This window comes from Apteryx rowi, unplaced genomic scaffold, assembly GCF_003343035.1.
Source record: "Apteryx rowi isolate R43461 unplaced genomic scaffold, aptRow1 scaffold_623, whole genome shotgun sequence".
Classification (NCBI taxonomy): Eukaryota; Metazoa; Chordata; class Aves; order Apterygiformes; family Apterygidae; genus Apteryx; species Apteryx rowi.
Genome location: NW_020450898.1, coordinates 133,811 through 155,834, shown reverse-complemented (window position 1 = coordinate 155,834; position 22,024 = coordinate 133,811). Strand labels below are relative to the sequence as shown.

Here is a 22,024-nt window from a genome sequence, read left to right as displayed (position 1 = left end):
GCTAGAGAGGAGCAGTCAATGCCTGGCTTCAAAGCTTCAAAGGACAGGCTGACTCTCTTGTTAGGGGCTAATGCAGCTGGTGATGTCAAGTTGAAGCCAATGCTCATTTACCATTCTGAAAATCCAAGGGCCCTAAAGAATTATGCTCAATCTACTCTGCCTGTGCTCTGTAAATGGAACAACAAAGCCTGGATGACAGCACATCTGTTTACAACGTGGTTTACTGAATATTTTAAGCCCACTGTTGAGACCTATTGCTCAGAAAAAAAGATGCCTTTCAAAACAGTACTGCTCATTGACAATGCACCTGGTCACCCAAGAGCTCTGATGGAGATGTACAACGAGATTAATGTTGTTTCCATGCCTGCTAACACAAGATCCATTCTGCAGCCCATGGATCAAGGAGTAATTTCGACTTTCAAGTCTTATTATTTAAGAAATACATTTCATAAGGCTATGGCTGCCATAGACAGTGATTGCTCTGATGGATCTGGGCAAAGTAAATTGAAAACCTTCTGGAAAGGATTCACCATTCTAGATGCCATTAAGAGCATTTTTGATTCACGGGAGGAGGTCAAAATGTCAACATTCACAGAAGTTTGGAAGAAGTTGATTCCAACCCTCATGGCTGACTTTGAGGGGTTCAAGACTTCAGTGGAAGAAGTAACTGCAGGTGTGGTGGAAATAGCAAGAGAACTAGAATTACAAGTGGAGCCTGAAGATGTGACTGAATTGCTGCAATCTCATGATAAAGCTTAAAAGGATGAGGAGCTGCTTCTTATGGATGAGCAAAGAAAGTGATTTCTTGAGATGGAATCTACTCCTAGTGAAGATGCTGTGAACATTGCTGAAATGACAACCAAGGATTTAGAATATGACATAAACTTAGTTGATAAAGCAGCGGCAGGGTTGGAGAGGATTGACTTCAATTTTGAAAGAAGTTCTGTTGTGGGTAAAATGCTATCAAACAGCATCGCATGCTACAGAGAAATCCTTTGTGAAAGGAAGAGTCAGTCGATGCGGCAAACTTCATTGCTATCTTGTTTTAAGAAATTGTCACAGCCACCCCAGCCTTCAGCAACCACCACGCTGATCAGTCAGCAGCCATCAACATCGAGGCAAGACCCTCCATCAGCAAGAAGATTTCGACTCTCTGAAGGCTCAGATGATGGTTAGCATTTTTTAGCAATAAAGTATTTTTTAATTAAGGTACATACATTGTTTTTTTAGACGTAATGCTGTTGCACACTTAATAGACTACAGTATACTGTAAACATAACTTTTACATGCAGTGGGAAACCAAAAAATTCATGTGACTCGCTTTAGTGCGGTATTTGCTTTATTGCAGTGGTCTGGAACCGAACCCGCAATATCTCCAAGGTATGCCTGTGGTATAGCCTCAACAGTCATCTGATGCATAGAAATCTGCTTATGTTTTGGGGTTCCTCCATCTACTCCACTGCATGTTCAGCTACGCTTATGTACCATTCAATTAACTACAAGGAGCTAGAAACAGAATGTACAATTTTTAGTAGGAAGATTGATTGGGGGAGTAGGATTGTGTGTAGTTAGAGGGATGAGGAAATAAAACGCAGGAGTTTGTTGAGCTGGAAGAGGATAGTAGAAGGCAGAGAACCTGGGTGGGCTGAGGAAGCATTGCAGTAGGAAAGTTGCAACCCAGCATTGATATTTCAAAGTCTTTAAGTGGCTCAACCATTGATCTGAGTTCCACACCCTCTTTTAGATTACAATATCTGCAGTGGTTTTTAAATAGGCCTAAATGAAACCAAAACTGAAGCCAGAAATTATTTTGATGCGCCATAGCATCTTCCCCAATGTAGGCTTGATTGGTTTTATTTATTTATTTATTTATTTATTGGTTTTATTGGTAGCTCAATACTAACTCTCAGCCGCATGGCCAGAAGGCCCTTTGGATTTGTGTCTTGGTTGGGAGACAGATTAAATGTTCTTTTCCCAAGAATAGACCCAAATGGCTTTACATACATCCATATATACATGTTGTATGGATGATTGGATTGGTATTAAACTAGCCCAGAATTCTCGCATTTCTATAGATTTTTCCTCTCAATGAAACTTTAAAATCACTTTGTAGTAGAGCAGAATGAAGTCAGCAGAGACAAAATTGTTGCTTTTTGCATTCTTCAGAGATGACAAAAAGCCAAGTAAATGTAAATGTTAATACTTCTTCTATATTAATAGCTTAAAGATAGGGGAAGTGGGTTTTTTATTTAAGAACATGGCTAATATGATCAATTGTTTGACAAGGTGTATAAACTTAAATAAGTATGGAGTTTTTATTCTGTAAATGGATAATCCTATTTCTACCTAAAACATATTTCAAACTTAAAAATTATCTCCCATTTAATCCTTCTGCTAATGTACTAGCTATGCACAAAGTAGATATTTTCTGAGTACTTTCTACAGGTTGTGATGTTGTATTTACTGTCTGAAATAAAGCCATACAAGTTTGGAAATGACATTTCTTTCCCTTCCAATATTAGCTTTTTCCATTTAGTCATCAGCGATGATATTCCATCTGTTACACTAATGAAGATTGAAATTATCAGGGAATTTTTATAGACCAGCATTTTCTGTGGTATGCTTGGACTTGAATATTCATTCATTGTTTCCACTACACAAAAGATTGTTTCATGAGCTTCTGTCTAAATATCAGTTGTATTATCTGCTAACTGTTTAATAACATATTCTAACAGCTTTTATTTGTTTGACAAAATAGTGATCCTGCATCTGTTGATATGTCAAGTGGTACAGCCACACTTCATAGACTGGAGTCATTTGGTGGTGTCATTTGGTAGAATGCATTCTTCAGAGACTTCTGAAATGTTTAATCTCTTAGGTACCGTGGAACTTCATAGGAAATGGGAAATACATGCTATGATAAGATCAGCAGTAGAATGCTGGCAAAATATATTTTACTCTGTGAAAACCTGTCAGCAGTTTTTCTGACCTTGTATTTAGAAATTTGGAAAAAGGGGGATCAAAGCAAGGGGCCTAGATTCTACTTTTCTATCTGTTATTTGTTTTAACAAATTATCTAAACTTTGTGTGTATTAATTAGTCTTACTAATTTATTAATGTACTCAGTATGCTTCTACTAGGCATATTTTCCTATGACATTTTCATTGTACCATCTTTCTGTGTGTCATTCATACACTGTTTTCTTGTTAGTATCAATTCCCAGATTTCAAACACAGTCAAGTTATATGTCTGCCCTCTGTGACAGTTGTGAGGCTGTGCAGTTTAGCCTAAAGCACAGTGCAAGAATCTCATTTCCTTGCACTGGGGCAAGTGAAGGCTGCTTTTTCAGTCTGTTATTGACGGCTTTGGAAATTCAGTTGACAATATTTGTTAGGATTGCCTGCTTCAACCATTTGTCTGAGCTCTGATTCATGGTCAAAATGACAGCTCCTGTCTATGCATGGCCTCAATCTGTGTGGTTAAAATTTCTAAATGTTGCAATAATATAAATAATGATATCAGCAACAAGACATTTTTTGTCTTTACCTCCTATAACTTTCTGCCTGTACATATCAAGTTGTGACATTCATGCCAAAGGTCAAGGTATTAATAGCATGTGGTAATCTTTACCTTATGCAAGCTGACCTTCTAACATGGTTTAATATATCTTACAGGTAGCTGATATATTATGCTAAAGTCCTCAGGGAAGTGTTTACAACACTTGGTAAAAATTGTTTGAATTAAGAATTAACATAGTACTTTATAAATGTTCATCTTCTTAAAATAGTATAAAAATGTGGATATTTAATGTAGAAGTTCACATTAAAAATACAGTTTTGTGAATGTTTAGACTTTAAGATTTTTTAAATACTGTTTTAGCAGTATATTTGAGAAGCCCCAGTTGGATTTAAGATACGTTGATACATATTTTTAGGTTAAATATAGAAAATGTGAAAATGAGTACAGAATTTGTCAGAAACTACAGTGACTTGCATTAGAGCTTTTAAGTGTAACAAAAGAAAGACTAAAGTAGTTTGTATATTGATTAGAAAAATGTATTTACAGTATAACATGCCATGTTATTAGGACTACAGATAAAAGTATCACTGTCTCACCCGGAAGCAATACTATGGGTATTTAACATGAAGATCTCTAAGAACTCAAAGATTCATGGATATTTGCTAAGAATTCCTGAAGTCACAGGTCAACTTGCTTAACAAAAATGCTCTAGTTACCTTCAAAAACCTATACAAATTCTGTATGAAAATGTCCTGATTATATATATACTGCTTATACAGATTAGCCTTTTTGTCGTGATTATCTTTAACATCATATTAGGTAAAATGAAATTGTGTGGTTATAAAACATTACAGACTAGTCACTCACCTTGTAGAAAATGCCAAAATATTAAATAACTTGAATTTTCTTGCTCATGATTTATCTTAAACAAATGTATCTTTAGCAATATTATTGGTAACTTTGTTCCTTGGATTAGACTTTGGCAACTAGCAGCTGTCCAAATAAGGAGAAAGAAATCTTTCCACCACTGATAGGCCACCGAGAGCCCTTGCTCTTGCAGCCCTTTGCTGCCCACAGCTTCCTCTGAAACCAGTGCTCCACCCTCCCAGATCCCTTTCTTCACTCAAAGTACTTCATCTCCTTCATATAACTCTCTTACTTTCTCTCTCTTCTCCCTCACACAGAAAACTGACTACCTTCTTCCAAACCTCTCTCTCTCCCCCCACCAAACAATTGCTTGCACACCTGAGAATCCTAGAGCTGTCACTTAGAATAAATTTATGCACATAGTCTCTTCAGTTTATGCTTTGTTACTGATCTGTTTCTTGAGCAGTGTATTATACGTAACTTTTTATAATTTGATTCACTAATGTATACTCCTTGAGGTTCCTGACTTGTGCAGTTGAGTAGGAAATGCTGTAAGCTGACTGAAAATAAGCTGTAGATTGGTGCTGGGGTTTCATCTCTCAAAGTGATATTTTCCATAGCAGACTGACATACTAATTTTTTGTACTGCCATGTTGAAGTCTCTGCTTTCCAACTTGTTTCAAACTCTATTAGCAGCATGGTTGTTCCATAATAGGTTTCACCCAACTTGACTGACATATTTAGCATAATCTTTTATTTATATCTGTAAATATAAATACATTTGGAAATTTAAATAGAGAAACCCTGCTCTGTTGGATGATACTGAATAAATAAAATTACTTGAAAACAAATACTGCCATGCCCTTTCATATCCATCCAGTTTAGGTCATCTTCCCTGTTTTGCTTGCTACTTCAGTGATTTCCTGTGGTTTCTTTAGTTGCAAAAAACCCTACAGTCTTCTCTGGCTGTGTAAGCAAAGTATCATTGGTCTGTGAGGCTTGGCATTTGAATGTGTCCTGCTGCAAGCAAGACCCTGCTCTTCCTCACTCAAGTTTTGTTATTCCTGGCTTTCTGTGCCTTTCCTTCTTCTAAATGAGCCTCATTGCTTGAATATCCCCCTGCAGGGCTCCACCTAATTTCAGTTTCCAGACTGACTTCGTAGCTGCTGTCCAGCCATGGACGTTTTAACAAAATATACAGTGCTTTTACAGAAAACTAGAAAGGATCCTGAGTTGAATACAACTTCTGAACAAACCCATCAGAGAAACTTAAATCTTGATACTTTTCATTTTGCAGGAAAGCACATGCTGTGATGCTCTCTATGGGCAGTTCCATGCTGTATATAACTGAATACCTTCACCACACTAGTTGTTCCTACAACTAAAGCCAAACCGAGAGTTATGGCTTGAACCTGAGTCATATGAAGATGAAATAAATGGATATATAAATGCATTAAATTCAGTTTAAAGTCCTTGGACTAGATGTAATTTTAAGGGTTCTTCTATATTCTTGCAAAAGAGTTTGTTGTTCTGATAACAATTGTTTTAATTTATTTAGTGTCTGTATTTTAAAGGTGTATCTTTAAAAGCAGGATGGAATGGTTTAAATTAACATATTTTGAGGTTGAAAATAGTGTGCAGATTTTAATTGTATTTCAAGAGAGCAGAGGTCATGCCTGTGTTCACTTCAGACAGTCAATTAAAGTTCCCTATACCTTTATTAACTAGATATCATTAATATGGTTTCCAGTACAGAAAGCATGCCTCATTTTGAAGGCACTCTTGACTTGCAATTAGAAGAGACTGACGTTCCGGGTATTAATGTTTTACAGAACCTTTTTGGACCATCTTGTTAAACTCAAAATCTTGTGGGCTAAAGGGAAACACAACCTATATGCAGATCCAAGAATTTATTATTAGTCCAATTATCAGTTCAAGCAAAATAAAGCAAGCAATTATTCTTAGTCCAGTTACAACAATACCAACATTTAATTCAAATTATCTAATGTAGAAAAATGTAATTAATATTACAGTTAAAATTGTTATGCAAAAGCTTCTAGTTTTCTGCTCATGTTTTTTCTAGTGTTATAGTCCCCCTTCCAGTGCTTCTCTGAGATCTGAGGTTGACACTGCTAGTTTTCCTCAAGAATAATGGAGAGAGGGGATTACAGTTCGTCAGCATCCTAAATTCTTCTCCAGGAGAGTTCTAATATCAATGGCTTAACCCTAGCCCCATTTAAATAAATAAATAAATAAATAAATAATCAAAACCAACCTTCCTTCCCTGCCTGGGGCCCACTTGTTATTTTTATCCATTTTGTAACACAGTCACTTTATATGCTTTTTCTTCATTGGTTTCCAGCTACAGTTTGACTGTTTTCACCTGTTAGATATGAGTTACCATTACATAATAGCTTCCTCCAGTCCCAATTAACATAAAGAGCTAAAGTTTGTTAGTTATTCCTTTATCTTACATGGTGCTCATAGAGCTAAGCAGAAACCAGTTAGGGGAGTTGCCTAGTGACTAGGCATTTGCTATCATAAAACAAACTAAAATTACGTAGGGCCAGAACAAGCCCTGGCAAGTCCTGAGACCCTGCACTGCTGGGTCAATAAAGAGCCTTTTACTAGTGATGGCAGCAAAATCGCACTTACTGGGCAAGTCCCAACCTGGGATCCTACTGCTTGTTGTTTCCTTGTTGATTCACGATCTTGTAACTCACGAGGCAAGCACATCCTGTATGGGCAGGTCCATGTAATACAGTTGTATAGTTAACACTGCACTACTTATTTTTAGAGTTGAGGGAATACTCACTTCAGATTTGAATTGGCCTGAACAGAAACAGGACCAGGTCGAAGCTCCTAGTCAGAATAACCATCCTTGCCCCTACCGATATCATATATATTTAATAATGGTAATTCTTGTTCAAAAGTGCAGGGATTGAGTAATCACCAAAGAATAAATTCTGGCAAATCACAGTTGTATTTTAAGTCTGAACATAACTAAATCCCATATTGATACATGCCTGGTGCCCTATGCTTGTGCTAAGTCTTCCCTTATTCATCCTTTGCAGTAGGACCTTGCGACTCTGTTTTGCACTCCAGTTTAAAACGTTTCTCAACCATTTTAAAGATTTACAAATCTGGGATATAATCACGTAGGTCTCATTCTCATTTATCCAAAGAATCATGTTAAAATAAGGTTTCATTGTCTAAAGTGAGACGTAATTGTATAGTAAACCATTATTTTTAGTGGCGGTATTAAATGAGGTCTGTACTGAAAAAGGCTCTTGTATTTTATCCCTGAGAATTTTGCTGTCTGAATCCATCTTGAGTCACCTATCTTAATGGTATCATAACTGTCTTAGGATAGAGAGAGATCATCGAAATTTTCAGGAGTAAAACCATTAAATACAATATTGTTTATTAATGAATCAGAATTTCTAATTACAAAGTGCATATGTAATTATCACCGATGTAATATTTCTGTTATGTTTTAAACACTTGTTTATTGTTACTATTGCTGTTATTCTTTGTCACCAGCATGAAGACATGGTTTTGCCATTTGATGCTAATATTTTTGCCATAAACAATCATCACCCATTTCTTTCTTGTGATTTGCATCTTTAGCAGAAGTAATCTTAAATGGCTGATCATTGTGTTTTCTCTATTATTGCTCTTTCATATTCTTGTCCAACCAAGGACAGAAGTTAAGTTTTCTGTTTCATGTTTTAGTATATGTTTTTAGGTATATTGGATATCCTGTGTCATCTCATTACTTACCAACTTAAGTTTGAAAGAGAAACCAGCATGAAGTATCAGTTCATAATTTTGAAAAGCTATTTGAAGCTTTCAAGAATACTTTTCTCCTGAGATTATACATGCTGTTAACAACCTGCATAGAACCTGCTACATTTTCCGATCTGAATTCTTTAAAAGTAGCTACTATGTCTGCAGATGGAAAGAAAATCAAAACAACGATCTCTTTTCTTCAAGATTAGTTTTTCTTGGCTTCCCTTTTGTTACACTATAGACCTACAAACAATGGGTTCCTCTTAGTAATTTCTTCCATATGGAAAAACAAATTCCCAGAAAATTCAGGAATTTGCAGCATGCTGAAATATAGATTAAATGAGCTGCAGTTCTAAAAGAATCACAAGGTCTTCTATAAAAATCACTGAAGTCCAAGGCACTACTGTAACATTATTCTGATTCACTGGACATTAAGGCATATATACGTAGCAATACTCTGGAATTTTCTGCTGTCTCCAACAGGTGCATGGATAGAATACATTTACCAGAAGAGAATGGGAAATATTGTGAATATACCATCCATAATCCAGAAGGGAGCTTCCATCAGCTTCTACACGATGGTGGCTGTTGTGAATAACAGCCCTTTCTCATCATCAAAGGTAGATTTTCAGACTAGGAATTGTTGGTGACCCATATTTAATAGACTTCTGGAATTTTATCATCATTTAGTACCATCATGTCAGGTTGCAAAAGTTCTTATCTTTCATGCTGCTTCAAGGAACAGTTTCATGAGCAATTATGATCTGCTTTAAATCAGACACATAAAAAACTTCAGCCTGAAGTATGTGCTTTGAAGTTTTCCTCTCCTGTGGATATCAACACCACTGCCCTTGAAATCAGAAAGTTTCATAACAAAAATTGTAGTTCATGAAATTCCAAAGATGATTCTGTTAATCAATATTTTATTTCTCCATGAAAATTCAGTGATGTGCACTCAGAACATGGCCAAGACAACATACTAATGAGTTCTTTCTTTTGCAATTGATGATCTTTTCATTTGAAGAATGAAGAACTAGGCATAAAATTAAAATAGGTTCCTTTTCTGTGTGTGGATCTTCTACCATGTACATCTGCAGCACGTTCTTTGGAGGAACTTGAAATAAATACTGCAGTTTTTACTGAAGTTATGTGTTCTTGCGATGTTTGTTCTTGAGTATGTTGCACCACATTTTAGAAAAAAAACAACACTCTCAATTTGAAGCTCCTGTTTCATCATCTTTTCCATTGTTAACTTGTGCAATCCTTGTCCAAACAGCACTAAAGAATATCACACAAGGTTTAGTTTTTCAGAAGAAATATTTGATAACTATAGTGACAGGCAAAATTGACCTGTAATAGTGTAACTATGGGCAGTAATGGCATGCTGCTCATTAAAAAAGCTTTAAATGTTAAAAGAAAAACAAATAAAGGTGTTTCAATTTGTCTAGATTTTAAATGTAGGGATGTTTTGCTAGCAGTTTTGCACTTGGGCTTCAAGGCATAAAGGGGTCCTTTGTCAGCCAAGCAGTAAACTCTGTAGGAGGGAAGATAATCAACACAGAGTCACAGCTGCTTTAACTATCCAACTAATATTATCCAAATCCAGCTACAAACAAGTCACCACTTTCTGCATCTGTTCTCACCTTCCACTCTTGCTTTCAGCCAACTCAAAATGCATGTTTTGGCAGCCATACAACTTCATCTCATTTGGTGCTACAATTCCTCAGTGGGAGCTGGAGAAATGGTTGATAAATCAAACTCAACCACTAATCACATATCCACCTCTCCCCAAATACAGCTTTCTACAATTGAAAAAGAATGACAGAATTTCTAAGCATCATAATCAGATAATCCTCCCCTCCTGAGAAATTACACTTTTAAGCTGCAATGGCAATGGAATTGTGCAGATTGAACGCTGCATGGTATCAGAATAAGTTATTCTGCCCCAGAAGCCATTCTTGTCTCTTTGTGGTTGTTGTACTCTCATCGCCTCCCTGTTGCCTTGAGCAGTTATACCATGAAAGTTGCATACCTCCTCTTCATGTGAAACCCTTAAAATGCATGGTTATCATTGTTCTGGTACTACCTTGGGAGCTCTGGAACATGTTTTTGGAACTATGCACTGATGAAAACAGTATCAGCCAATCAGGATGCAGGGGAAATTCACACCCAAAACTTCAAGTCATGTGGGAAGTTCAGGAAGTAAGAGCGTGATGGAAAAGGTCAGGTAACAGGATGGCATATAAAACATGACAGGAATTTAATAACAAACAAATTGAAAAGAAAGACTTTCACAGAATCTGTAGTGTTAACCTCAAGTGATGAGATTGCTCCCATTTTACAATTATTGTAGGATTCATTAGGGTTAAACTACATTTTCTGAGTAAAGATATTGCAAGTATGTAACCATCTCATCCTGATTTCTTTTGGAAAGCACTTTTATTATAGTTCAGTGTTGCCATTAAGTTTGATTTTACTTGAAGGCCTATAAAGAACAGTCTTGTTTTCTCTGACAGTGACAGATAAATAGATTGCTACCAGTATTCAAATATCAAAGATATCTTACTGTGAAAGGTTAAGTTTTCTTATTCAGAGAATAGGTTTTGTGTGGATAAAGTCACAGACCCAGCTGTAAGTGAGCAAAATGCTGTCAAAACCTCTGCTGAAGATTTGTCCTTTGTCTTTTAACTTTATGCCAGTGATGAGATTGTGAAAAAAAATAACCTTTTTAATGAATCCTACTAATCTCCCTAATTAGCATTCATGGTGAAAAATATTTGGGTTTCCTAAAGTTTTATTATGATTTCTAAAATATTATGAAAAATAATGCCTGGAGATCTTGACTTTCTGTAGTATTTGCAGGACACACAATGGTCTGTTTATTGAAATTAATTCTTCCAAAGTCTTTGTTAAGATCAGTTTGAGTGTGAGGAGCTGTTAACATGCTTGCTTATTGATCTTTCTAGACAAATATGTACATCTGTATGGAACTGTGTTGACCACTTTTGTTTTTCAAACCTTACTGATTATTCATATTCTGGAATTCAGAGAAACTGAGTGAGTCAGCAGGAATCTTTAATATTGAACCACAGAGACTGTTCTGGTTGTCTAGGTTTTTGTTTTGTCTGTTTTTTATACTCATTTTTACTGCTAAGAAATAAAAGTACATGTATTTATTCAATCTAGCAGAAAACACCTTAGTGCATATTTTAAAGTACGTTCTGTTGCACCTATAATGTTGCCCCCACTATAATGTTTGAAAGGAATAAATGGAATTTATTCCTATTCAGTAGGTGCCCGTTATTATTTCAGGCAGACTTCAGATGTATTGAAATTACTAATTTATAGAGACTATATCTGTATTTTGACTTGACATCGATGGCAGCTCTAATGCTTTTTGCCTTGTGGGGATCTCCTCTGAGGACTACTGCACAGGTGTAGTGTAGTTTGTGTTTCCATGTTTATTTTCTCTTCCTCTTCACGATCTGGTGTGTTAGGTGCCAGACATGGTATAATGTGTGCTCTCCATACTTAGTGCGGGAGGGAAATAAGACTTAGAAGGATTTTTCTAAGGGTTATAAAGTTCTGATGGGGTTGGATCCCACTATTCCTAAAATAAGGGCTGCCTCTGCTTGACATTGCATATTTTCTGCTCAAAGTTAAAAAACAAAAGCAAAAAAAAAACCCTAACATTATGGATCGGTATGAATGCAGACTTCTACTTGATTGGAATAATCTGGGTTTGATAATGCCCCTTACAAGAGCTGGAAAACATAAATTGCATGGCTTCAATTTTTGCTTCAGGCTAATACTGTATATTAATTTTTTTCCCAGCTTCTTCATTGTTCCTTGCAGTAGTCAAGTTATGTGTCTTTGCTGTGTTTCTAATGTTCCTTCCTAGCTCTGCTTCAACATGACTGCAATGTTATTGTACCTTTTCTATCATCACAGTATGTCCTTGACCTATTTATCCAAGTCACTATTAACTGACTTACAGCATAGAACAATTTAGTATAGACACACTGGTATTTCTGAAGTCCTTGTGAAGATTCATCATACTCTTCTGTCTCTAACACTTTTTATTTGCGTGTCTACAGCATATTCTGGGAATCCTTTCTAGACATATACTTTTAAAAATTTATTTTAATGGAATTGTCTTGGACTGTATTTGCACTCACTTTTGCTTTCTTTCACATATTTTTGTTTTCAGGAATGTTTGCCAAACAGTATATTTTTAATCAAGTACTACAACCTGTTTACAGAAAAACAAATGGAATTGTAAGCATTTAGTCTTGAATGCTTTGAAGTGTTACAATAATCCATCTAGAGAACAGGTCCAGGGAACAGGACTCCTTAAACTGTTCATGAAGAAGCCACAGAGCAATACACATTCTGAGCAACACAGCAGAAAACATTTTAATTATATATTTTTACATTATTTTATAAACAATTTCAAGATCATTGCAATAATTTTCAGACAATTTTGAAAAAGTAGAAATTAGCTTCAGTGAATTAGGATGTTTTGTGAATAATTTGGCCAAATCATTTTCTTGTCTACAATTGTTAAGCTTTTTTTTTTTTGCTTCTGTTGATTTCTCCTAACCTGAATACCAAAATACCTCACCAGATTTTTAAAAAACCAAAATAACTCATCATACTAATACTCTGTCAGAGTAGTTTCTCCCCACAGTGGCCATCAGCATGTGTTAAGGGAAGAATATAGCAACAAGTCAAGTATATAGAGATGCATATCCATAATACAGTCCCACTAGTTGCAATTAATTGCTTGGGGAGTTCCTGAGTTAGAGTGATATTTTTCTATTTTTCTTGTATGGACTTGTTTTAAGAGCCTGTGTAGGCCTTTAGTAGCTGCTGCATACTGTGGAGAGGAGTTCCACATTTTTAACTATATGATGTGTAGAGAACTCTCTCTTTCTACTGCTTAACTTGCCATCTGCTAATTTCATTTTGAGACTTGCATTGCAAGAGGCAATGAACAATCTTAACACTTTTTCCATGCCAGAGATTTAGTAGCTCTCTATCATATTCTCTCCCAGTCATCTCCTTTCTGGGCTGAAGAGCTGTCTTTAATCAGTCTTTGTATGGAAACTATTCTATAGCTTTAGTATCTTTGTTGCCTTTCTTCCAGTTCTACTACGTCTCCTAAGGTAGAAGCAAATGACATATATTATATAGAGAGGCTGCAGGATTTATACAGTAGAGTAGTGATGTTTTCTGTTGTTTTATATTTCTTTCTAATAAATTGCAGTATTTGATTTGGGGTTTTTTAAACCCTAAGCATTGAGCTAATGTTTTCAAGGAATTATCTATAATTCAAAGATTGTGAGAGGTAATGCTCACTTCAAATTCCGTTATTTTATATGTAAAGTTAGGATTATTTTCTCACATACACATTACTTTTAATTTATTAACATAGAATTTCACCTGATAATTCTTCAGACAGTCACTCAGTATTATTAAGTTTCTTATAATGCCAAGTATAAATCATGTTTAAAAATCTTAATGTAGTGTCCATAGATACAAATAAAAAACAGGTTTAAGTTTGATTTTAATAAGGTCTGATAATTCAGAAACAGTTATATACTGCTGGTCTTATTTATAAAATATACAAGTGGTATCCATCTATACAAGACTAATGGTGTGAAGTGGTCTGTGCTTAAAAAGTGATCATTAATACTGTGATATTAAAACAAGTCACAATTTTGCATTTTTATATATGGAAAAATACCACAATAAAATTAATATGATCTGTTTTTTTTTCTTTGAAACAAAAAAAATTAATAAATAAATAGATAAACTAAAAACAAGAAAGAGAAGCAACTGTAATAGTTATTTAATTTTAAAGCTCTTTGTGATTATTTTCACTTCATTTGTGGTCTTTTGACACCAGTTAACGCTTATATCTGTGCTTTGGTAAGTATGGGCATTAATTATTGCAAAGGATACTTATTCAGTTTTAGTATTGAATTGATGATAAATCTTTTCTTTGTTGTGATCAAAACAAAAGTAGCATTATAAATTTTATTTTTCTATAGAAGTACCTTCATTTACTTTAGTGATGATTGTAAATAATTTAACCACTTTTACAGGAATCCTATTCACCATACTGCCCAGACGGGATAGATAGTGCATGCATGTTTTTTAGAGAATGAGGAATTACCATTCAGAATACATATTTTTACATTTTTTTTTATTTTTTTCCACATTTCCATGTATGGTCCTTGTAACCTTTTATTGGAAACCGAAAATTGAACTAGCTGAAATATCTCTGAACTAATTCTGAAAATCATGGTAAAAGAACTTTAGCAAATGTGTTGTAACAGCTATAGGTTATTATAATTTTGCAAAAAAAACACTTTGTATTGTGCAAGGAGAAAGTCTTTTGTCACTCTTTAAAAATTTCATCACAATTTAAAAAACAACTAAGTAAAGAGTTTGGCTCCTCATTACAGGTTTGAAATACACTAGAAGGAGTGTGAAGAGAGTATTTTTCTTAGAATACCTCTTCTCTTCTACTACTCTCTACAGTACATTCTTCCATCATTTTCCTTTATATTGAACTACCTTAGAGCCCTAGGATGTCAGCTGTTAATGAATCACTAACATAGTTTGGTACTGTATCAGTGACTCATAGTCACAGGTTGTTTCAGCGTAAGATGTATCTTCTCACAATTTTAAATGTGACTTCTTGGGCAAATATGTGTAGTCAGAGTAAAATGAGAAAAAACATTGCTGAAGGAGGTGTACATTTTAAGTAAGAATAATGCAGATTTACCATATACTGCATATTTGATATTTTAAAAGAGAAATAATTAACTGATATGTAAATAATGCAGTTATTAACTATATCATACAAAGTGTTTGTAAAATGTAGATATAGTAGAGATTAGAAAACCATTTTATGTTTTATTTTAAAGAAATTACATTTTAATTATCTTAAGACCCCAGAAAAACATGACTTTCAATATTGTAGCTTGCTCACTAGTAACTTCATAACTTTTCTCTTTCCTTTTTTAAAGGTATAATGAAAACAGAATTTTCAGCATTAGAAAGATATAGATAACTAAGTGGTCTTAATTAATTGTTATCAATCTAGAGGCTTTCAGATTTGCTCCTGCATTAGGATTTCAGAATTTCAGTTTATGTATATGTACTGTGAGGTTTTCACAGGAAAAATTTAGGTGCTTGGGTTCTGATGCAGGATCAGGGTACTTTTCTTTGCATAGAAATTCTGTTACACAGAAAGCTTTATATTGGTGCTTTATGTCAAGTATTTTGAGATACAAATTGTGTGCATTTTTCTGCATTCAGAGAAGAAACAACTGTATAGAGTTATAAGTTCAGTCATTTAAATATCAGCTACCATTTGGTCAGTATTTAGTGTAAAAAGCAGTAAACTTGAGTGTATGTACTTGTAGGATTGAACATTAATTTTCAGGTCTAAATGCGATAAAACAAAGTAGTTAATGTTTAACTCCCTTTTCCCCCTTCCTCAATATTAAGGTGGGTAAACATCAGTATTTTTTATCAGTTTTTCTTCACAAATGAAAAAAATGAAAAAAAGAAGTAATGGGAGTTTCCCAAAGCTACAAAGCAAATCAAGTGCAGAGCCAAAATTAGCACTTAACTTTTTTTTTTCCCTCAGGTATGCAATTACGTGGAAGTTAAAGTGTCAAGCAGTGTGTTTGGGGGTTTTTTTGTTTGTTTTATTTAATTTTCCTTACTCTTTTACGCTCTTGAAAGTCAAATCATTTTGGGGCAGGGGAGGGGAGGGCAATGTGTGGAAAAGGATTTTTATCAAGTGGATAAACATAAAATTGATTTTCTAGAAAAGCAGAAGACAACATTCATTTTTCTACCCTGCCTGTTTCCTTGAAATGATATACAAATGAAATCCAGAAATTCCAGTTGCATTTCTGGGTCATGTTTTTCAGGTGATGTGAGCTTTTCACAAGAAAATGTGAATAATGAAAATAAGAAATCTCTGACTAGATTTGTGTTTTGATCATTGTTTTGAAGGCTATTTTAATTTAGTTTCCTAATTACATTTTTAAGGACAAGAAAGAGATTGGGTGCTAACTGTAATCTAAAATGTTATGATTTTATACATGCATTTTTATTAACTCCTGCATTTTAGCAAAATGAGTGCAATCATAAGCAGGCTCTCAGTATGTGGTTAACTATGCCAGTCTTAAATGGGTAAATTTTGTGGTTTACCTTGACAGTGTTCCTTTAAGCATGTACTTATTCCTTTGACTGTAGTGCCTAGAATTAGAACATCCTTTTTTATATACTTTTTAAAATTTATTTGACAAATTTAGAAATTGCTTAGCTGTCAATAGTAACTACACCATATGTGAGAAGATGCTTTCAGTCATAATTATCTATGGTGTTTAAAATATAAAACATAATATAGATACATATATATATATATATAAAACCTTTCTCTTTCCTGAATCAATGTAAACAGAGCCCAGATGGCCGTATAGAAGTCAAAGGGCAGCATGGAAAATCGTCACTGCATATTAAAGATGTGAAGTTGTCAGATTCAGGGAGATATGACTGTGAAGCTGCAAGTAGAATTGGTGGGCACCAAAAGAGCATGTACCTTGATATTGAATGTAAGTTCTAATATTTTGTTTTCTCTTTTAAATTTGTTTTGAAAGAAAAAAGTACATTCTTAATGGAAGGTCAGTTTTTCTGGTCATTCATGTTTAAACTTGCATAATTTAAGAAAGAGTGTCCTTCTATAGTTAGTGGTACTGAATACTCTGGATGAATCCTGGCTTTACTGAAGTTGATGAGACACTTGTCAGGGGCTTAATCAGGACAGTTCAGCTGTGATGATATTCCAGCCCACTTAAGGTTAAGCTTAATAACTTCTTCAAAAGCTTTGGACTAGTGGAGACTGCTGTATGTGAAGGTATTCAATGGGATAAGGTAAGGACTAATTTGAGCAACAGCTCAGTTTGAACTTAATCTTTTAAGACTGAATCAAGTCATCAGTTTTTCCTGGTTCTCCGAGTTGCTGATCCCCAGCAACTCTCTAGTCTTTGTTATAACACCTTCTGGAGTTCAAATGTTTGTGGCAATCTCTTTTGGACAGGTTGTTTTATTCAAAAGTTTTGGATTTTATGCAGGAAAAGTAGAGATTATTTTTATTTAGAGAAGAGTCTGATGCTTTAGAAGTCAATCAGAGTAGGTAAATTTCAAATATAAGGAAGTTCACTGCAAACTTGTGTCTTCAAACAAACTGTTCTTCAAACTCTTGAAGCAAAGCTCTTCAGAAAATGAACCCCCCCCAAATCCTCTTTTGTTTTTCATCATTTTTATATTTTGATAGAGATTTTCTACATATTTTTGCTCCATATATTGTTGAAGTATATTTTGAGTGAGCCTGTTTGAAACTGAGACTCTGGAAGTGAGGAAACAACCAATGATGAAAAAGATTGGAGAAACAAAAGGGTTACATCAAAGGTATATGATTGAATGGTTAAATGAATGAAGGAGGTTAAAACACAGAATAGAGTGTATCCAAAATGCTTTCTAAAGCTGAATAAACAATCAATCCCATAACATAACATAGTGAATTTTTCTTATATGCCATTGGTAGTTACAAAAAAAGTAGAATCCACTGAATTCAAGGGATGTCTTTGCACTGAAATCTGATGGATGTTGGATAGGACCTGTAGTACAAGGAGATGAGGGAAAAGTAATGGTTGCAGACTGCCAGCTGACGGCACATTTTGAATTAGGAAATAGGTCTGAAAGGAAAATGAGAAATGTTCAGATTTGTAATTGGATATTAAGAATGGAGAGATTTGCCAACCCCAAAGACCTAAGAAATAAACATAGTATTTATTAATAGCTTTAACATAGCTATTCTTCAATAAAAGTACTTGTGAAGGACTTTGAAACTTTGCGAAATATTATTATTCTTCTGGGAGCATATTCATTTAAAAGATTCATTCCTTTAATGAGTCTTGGCTTCCTAGTGCACTGGTAATTAGTTATTTTATATGGATATAAAGGAAAAAATGATTATACTAGACAAAAATGCAAGTTCAATGAAGTTACTTTAAAATTCCCATAAAATTCTAAATCCTGTCCTGCTCTACACATAGAATGACATGAAATATGTTGTTTGATTAAGGTTATGTAGCCATTGTGCTTTAAAATTCAGTATTATTACCTTTTGTATTCAGAAGGGAGAAATAGGATGCGTCACACTGTATGAAACACAGGGAACAGAAACTTAAGAATTCATTAGCTGCACAGAATTCATACTACAGGGCATAACAAAATCTCTGGATTTATACATTAATTGATTAATGTAGTCTAAGACATCTTCCAGGGTACAAGTTTTGGAGCAGATCCTATGAATTTAAAAGTAGCATATTCTCATTATTGAATTAATGAAAATAGTATGGCAGATTTAATTTTGAATATCTATTGGAAGAATGAAATGTTGTGTATGTGAAAATGGATTAAGATATTGTTTTAAATCTAGCTTTATGCTTAGACATCCATATTTTTTGATGCAACAGACTTTTTTTTACAGTTCAGAAATCTTCCAAAAAGCACGATTTTTAAAAGAATATATAAATATTATGTGAATCATCAGAGATATCATCACACATTGTGATAATGATTTTAATGTGTAACACAAGACTTTTCTTTGATCTAGCATAAAATTATGAAATTTGTTAAATTGAAGTTTTCAACTTCGAAAATTATAACTGAGGATTAAGCCAAATTCATTTTTCCAGAGCAGATGCTCTTTGAATAACAGAATTACAATTTTCTTCATGTTCTTTATGTGTAAGGTATTTTCATAATGCAAGGAGAACATTTTTGGTGTGATGCAATATGGGTCTGTCTCCATTCATATTCTGATTAACCAGTCAGAGCAGTTTTTTGTGGGCTTTGGAAATAACTTTGCACTGGTATATGAACAGCAAATAAAGTATGTTTGTCTTGCCATGACAAGAAAATATGTCAAATGGTGAAGATGTCTTCTGTCCTTTAAAGTAGTGACCTCAGAGGGAAGTGTCTTCATTCCAGTCTCATTCTCCCATTAGTCTAGTTTCTGTCATAAACTTCTATAATGAAACAGTCTTTTCAAAGAATCAGTGAGTACCTTCTTACCACCATTTATATACAGTGCTGTGTTGTTGTAAGTGCTAAAAGTAATTTTCTCAACTACAATTACATTTCTTTCTGTAGTAGATGTAGTTATCCTTTATTCCAGTTATTTCACTTTGTAATTTTCAGGATACAGACTTTCAGCAAAAAATACAGATTCAAAAGCTAAACTAATCTGTATTCTCATATCAAAATGAGAAAAAATAAGGAATTTTAATGAGATTTGGTGAAGTCTGTACTGAATAAATGATTTGACTCTTTTTGTATTATTTTCCATGGGATATTTCTTCCACATATTAATAGTAAATAAAAACGTTGTTCTCAATACTTTTACAATTTTTTTCCAAATACTCACTTACCAAATTGCATAAAATTCTTCAAAACATTATAATCTCCATTTCAATGATTTTGGTTCTGTTCTCTTCAAAACTAGTTTTGAGAAGAATTTTTTCAAGTGTGGCTGGCTCTTTGCATAATCACCAGTGAGCCATGTTAGCAGAGTTTTTATTATTTTTAACTGTATTCAGGCATAAACTTCAATAACTATTTTAAAATTAAAAATAAATAAATAAATGATAATTGTTTATATTGTTTCGTATCTCCTAGTTAAGACTAATCACTGCACCTAATTCCATTCCATAAGTTAATAACTGTAGCTGTTTTCTTTACCTATTTTTTGTGTGTTTGGTTGTTTGTGTAGTCAGAACCATGTTCCTGTTACATTCTTAAATGGCAGGACACTTAAACAGGCCTAATGGAGATACAGAAGTCTCTGGTGTCACTGTCTCATCCTTTTACTTTCTCACCCCTAGCCAAGCCTCAAACTGACAGTATGTTTGCACAGAGTTTCTGTATTTTATCTGTGTTCTCTGTTGGGGTTGCTTTTACTGATAAGAGCAGTTCCCTAGGACAGGAAGAGATTATCAGGTTTGATACCAGTCTGGCTCAGTTAACCCTGCTCTTGCCATTTGTCTGAAGAAAATACTAGACAGACATAAACTCTAGGGAAGACAGAAGCATTTTAAAGTATTTCCTCCTGCAAAGTCACCTTTGTGTTTAGTTACATTTAGTTTTCCTTGCGTTTAGTAAGGAAAAATCAAAAGGACAAAAGGACAGATATCATTATTAATATTATTTGTTAATATGGATTTCATTATCTGTACAGTTTGATTACAGATATGAAGTCTATTACATGTTGGATGTTATTATTAATAATAATAATTGAATCAACTGATTGAAAAGTTTGACAGTATGATAGCATAAATTATGTATATATTAGGTGTTAGGTATTAAGATGTGTCTATAGTGTTTACCTATATGCTTCCCCTAGATAGAAAGTGGGGTTTTTTAATTAAAAAAAATGATAAAAATAGATTAAAAAAATAGCTGAAGCAGGAGATACTGTAAGAGGAAGCCTTCAGGAGAGCCTGAGGGAGTTAAATGTACAAATCCCAGTGAATTACAAAGGGATTTTTGCATATAATACTGTCAGGTGCCTTTCAAAGTCATAGTTTTACTATGCAAATAGGTATTTACATTTCTGTGTGGTATTTGTAGTTTTTCTTATCTGAGACATTTTTGCTGAAAATATATACTCGGGATATAAAGGAATCTTAAAAAACACAATACAGACCTGACTAGAAGTAGAAGAAATTCTGATGAGAGAACACATTTATTTCTTGGCTGTACTTCCACAAATCATTCGCTGCAGTGATTAGCATTAGAGAGTGAGATAACATAATTCTGACATATTAGAGGTACTGGATCATCTTTCTTCATATTATTATTCTCAGTAGGGAGGCAGTGATGATATTATGAAGTTGGAATGCATGTAAACAAGCCAGTAGTGATCAACCAACAGTCTATGACCTTTAAAAGTGAACCTCTGCTTTCCCATAAGGTTTTCCCACTATTGTGTTCAAAAGGTCATTACCACAATCAGGAAGTATTCACAGCGCCTAACTGCGTGCAGACATGTGCACCCTACGGTAAGATGCTGCTCTCTCTGAAGGCTCGGTATTACCAATGGCAAGTGCAGGGTCCTTCAAAGAGTAATCCTGTTATCAGCAAGACGGTTTGTTCTTTGGAGGAGCCTCTCTTTCTCTGTATACTACCCAGGAAGCTTATGTTCTTTCTTAGCTGCAATAACAAGTTTTCCCATCACTCAATTTCAGTTAAAATTCACCATTTTCAGTACTGATAGGGTAGCTACTTGATACGGTGAATGGTCCAAAAATGCCTACTTTACTCATTGTACAAAAAGACTAGTATTTAGGGTTTTTAATAGACTATCGCAAGCATATTGCAATCAGTTATATGGTGCATTTTTGTGTGAAATCAAGCACATGAGTTTCAAGCAAAAGCGATTTCTTAGGAAAGTGTTACTTTCTAGAAAAATAATTAAATAATTCAAAACTTCTTCCAAAAATGAGATGCTTTTCCTACTACTAGAGTTTTCCTCCAAACATGAATTTTGCAGCTGTATTCCTTATCAGACAAGTACCAATTTTTTTCAGTGTTACCAAAAAAAAAAGTTTTAAAAAGTGTAGCATCTGCAAAATTGTGTTCATTTGTAAGGAAACCTATGTAGTATTTACTATGCGACTGTCTTTATTGCTTATTGGAAACAGTCTTTTCTCTTTTTTTTCCTACTGCAATTTGAAATCAACCTCATTCTTGT

General features: G+C 34.3%; 1 protein-coding gene across 1 annotated transcript in view; it reads left to right on the top strand.

Moving 5' to 3' along the window:
* NCAM2 (neural cell adhesion molecule 2) overlaps positions 1-22,024 on the top strand; it is a 168,985-nt gene that overhangs the window by 55,919 nt on the left and 91,042 nt on the right. The window contains exon 9 of the mRNA XM_026084007.1: positions 16,670-16,820. Coding sequence (XP_025939792.1) covers positions 16,670-16,820 — 151 coding nt within the window. The remainder of the gene's footprint in view (positions 1-16,669; positions 16,821-22,024) is intronic.